The sequence below is a fragment of the Poecilia reticulata genome, unplaced genomic scaffold, assembly GCF_000633615.1.
Source record: "Poecilia reticulata strain Guanapo unplaced genomic scaffold, Guppy_female_1.0+MT scaffold_310, whole genome shotgun sequence".
NCBI lineage: Eukaryota > Metazoa > Chordata > Actinopteri > Cyprinodontiformes > Poeciliidae > Poecilia > Poecilia reticulata.
Genome location: NW_007615085.1, coordinates 34,703 through 36,550, shown reverse-complemented (window position 1 = coordinate 36,550; position 1,848 = coordinate 34,703). Strand labels below are relative to the sequence as shown.

The 1,848-nt window shown below is 50.3% G+C and overlaps 1 protein-coding gene across 5 annotated transcripts in view; it reads right to left on the bottom strand.

Annotated features, from left to right (window-relative positions):
- Positions 1-1,848, bottom strand: part of LOC103460847 (protein disulfide-isomerase TMX3-like) — a 13,847-nt gene that overhangs the window by 1,218 nt on the left and 10,781 nt on the right. For all 5 annotated transcript variants that reach the window (XM_008403168.2, XM_008403169.2, XM_017303506.1 and 2 more), the window contains 6 exons: positions 1,616-1,682; positions 1,422-1,520; positions 597-654; positions 469-522; positions 345-401; positions 145-274 (listed from right to left, as the gene is read on the bottom strand). In XM_008403168.2, the coding sequence (XP_008401390.1) occupies positions 145-274; positions 345-401; positions 469-522; positions 597-654; positions 1,422-1,520; positions 1,616-1,682 (465 nt within the window). The remainder of the gene's footprint in view (positions 1-144; positions 275-344; positions 402-468; positions 523-596; positions 655-1,421; positions 1,521-1,615; positions 1,683-1,848) is intronic.

The window sequence follows — 1,848 nt, the reverse complement described above, 5'->3', positions numbered from 1 at the left end:
CTACTGCCCCAGCACATCGCATCTGGAGCACCACCCAATGCCCCAAACTACTGCCCCAGCACATCGCATCTGGAGCACCACCCAATGCCCCAAACGATCTCAAATACCCTCAACAACCCCAACTGCCACATCGCCCCACTATACCTCAACACTGCCGTCCAGCACGCCATCCAGGAAGTCCAGCAACTGCAGCTCAGTCTCTATAGGTGCTGGCGGCAGGAAGTAGCCATCGTTGGACAGGTTGACCACCATCAAGGAGGGAACAAGGGCCTCTCTGGTGACAGCAGGAACAGGTGCTGTTAATGAGCTTAACAAACTTCAACAGGTGACGTGGCAAAACTCACCCCATGATGAGTCCGTCGATGTAGCTGCTGTCCTCCATGAAACCAAAGTAGAACTTCCTGAACACACAGACACAGTCAGCAATACGCTTCCTCTTCCTGTGTGCCTTCCACAATAAAAGCTGACCTGCTATAGGTGTCCTTGTGCTCTGTGGCCACCTTCTCCACCAGATGCTTATACCTAAACAAATAACATGAAACGCATCACAGCAGGACGTTGAATTGATACATGGATGTCAGACAATCATGGCTCACCTTAGGTTTTCTTCACACAGGTGTCTCTCCTCCAGCAGAGCCAGTAAGACCAGTTTACCTTCAGGAGAAAGGTGGAACAACATCACCTAAACCTAAAGACTGATTCTAGAGCTGTTAGCTGGTTTCGGTCTGCCTCCTGGTTCTGAGGACACTGACTGCCATGTGGTCCACCAGGGAAAGACACTGGGCCAAATTCTGCTTACTGTCGGCAGGTTCTTACTTCAGGACCCACCGGACCTGCTGGGGATGTTCTCTGGTATAATCCGGTGCCCCCACAAATAGCCCTTCAAGTCCAAACAAAAATCTTGAAATGGGCACTAAAGTCCACCTGCCCAGGTGCCATGAGAATCCCGTCACCGGACCACAGAGGGTTCTGTGTGACAGGTTCTTCACAATAATCCAAACAAGATTGAGCTAAAGCAAGAATAATCATTTCCAGTTCAGTCTAGAGACAATAGAGCATCTGCCCCAACCTCAGTTTGGAAATATTTCTCAGACAATAAAAGCAAAACTGGAGACATAATGATCCAGAGTAAAACCTGAAGGTTCTCCCAAGGTTCCTAACAACATCAGGAGTTAAACTGGGACTCAGATGTCTACAATAGATTTAGCTCATAGATCTGCAGACCATCTGAAGCATCAGGAAGTCCCAGTGACTTCGCGGTCATGGTTCTGACTCCAGGTCGGCCTGTGGACTGGATGGACCGGGGGACCAACACAGAATCGGGTTATAAACAGCAACTCCAGAGTTCGTCCTGAGCTGCAGAACCTTCAATCTACCTGTTTGATGATGTCATCATGCTGACACAGGTGTGTTGCTGTTACCTGATTCCCCCATAGCATACAGGGTGTAGCCATCAATCAGAAAGAAGTTGGGGAAGCGTTCTCTTTTGATCCAGGACTTCAGGTCTCCATCCTGTTCCTCTGAAACACAGAAGGTCCCCCTGGGCTCTGGTCACTGACTCTGGGCATCGAATCAGGCAGCAGTTAGAGCCGCAGGTTGACCCAACATGTCTCACCATCATAAATGAAGTACGTCCCGTCTTTAAAAAGCAGCACAGCTGGCAGAGACGGCAGAGTCACTTCCTGAAACACAGTCAGCCGTCAGCCAGTCCAAACAACCAGACACACCACACACGGTTTGTTTCCCCTGAGCGGTTCACCAAGGGTCAGCGTAGAACGGGTCAGCGTAGAACGGGTCAGTGTGGTACGGGTCAGTGTGGTACGGGTCAGTGTGGTACGGGTCGGTTAA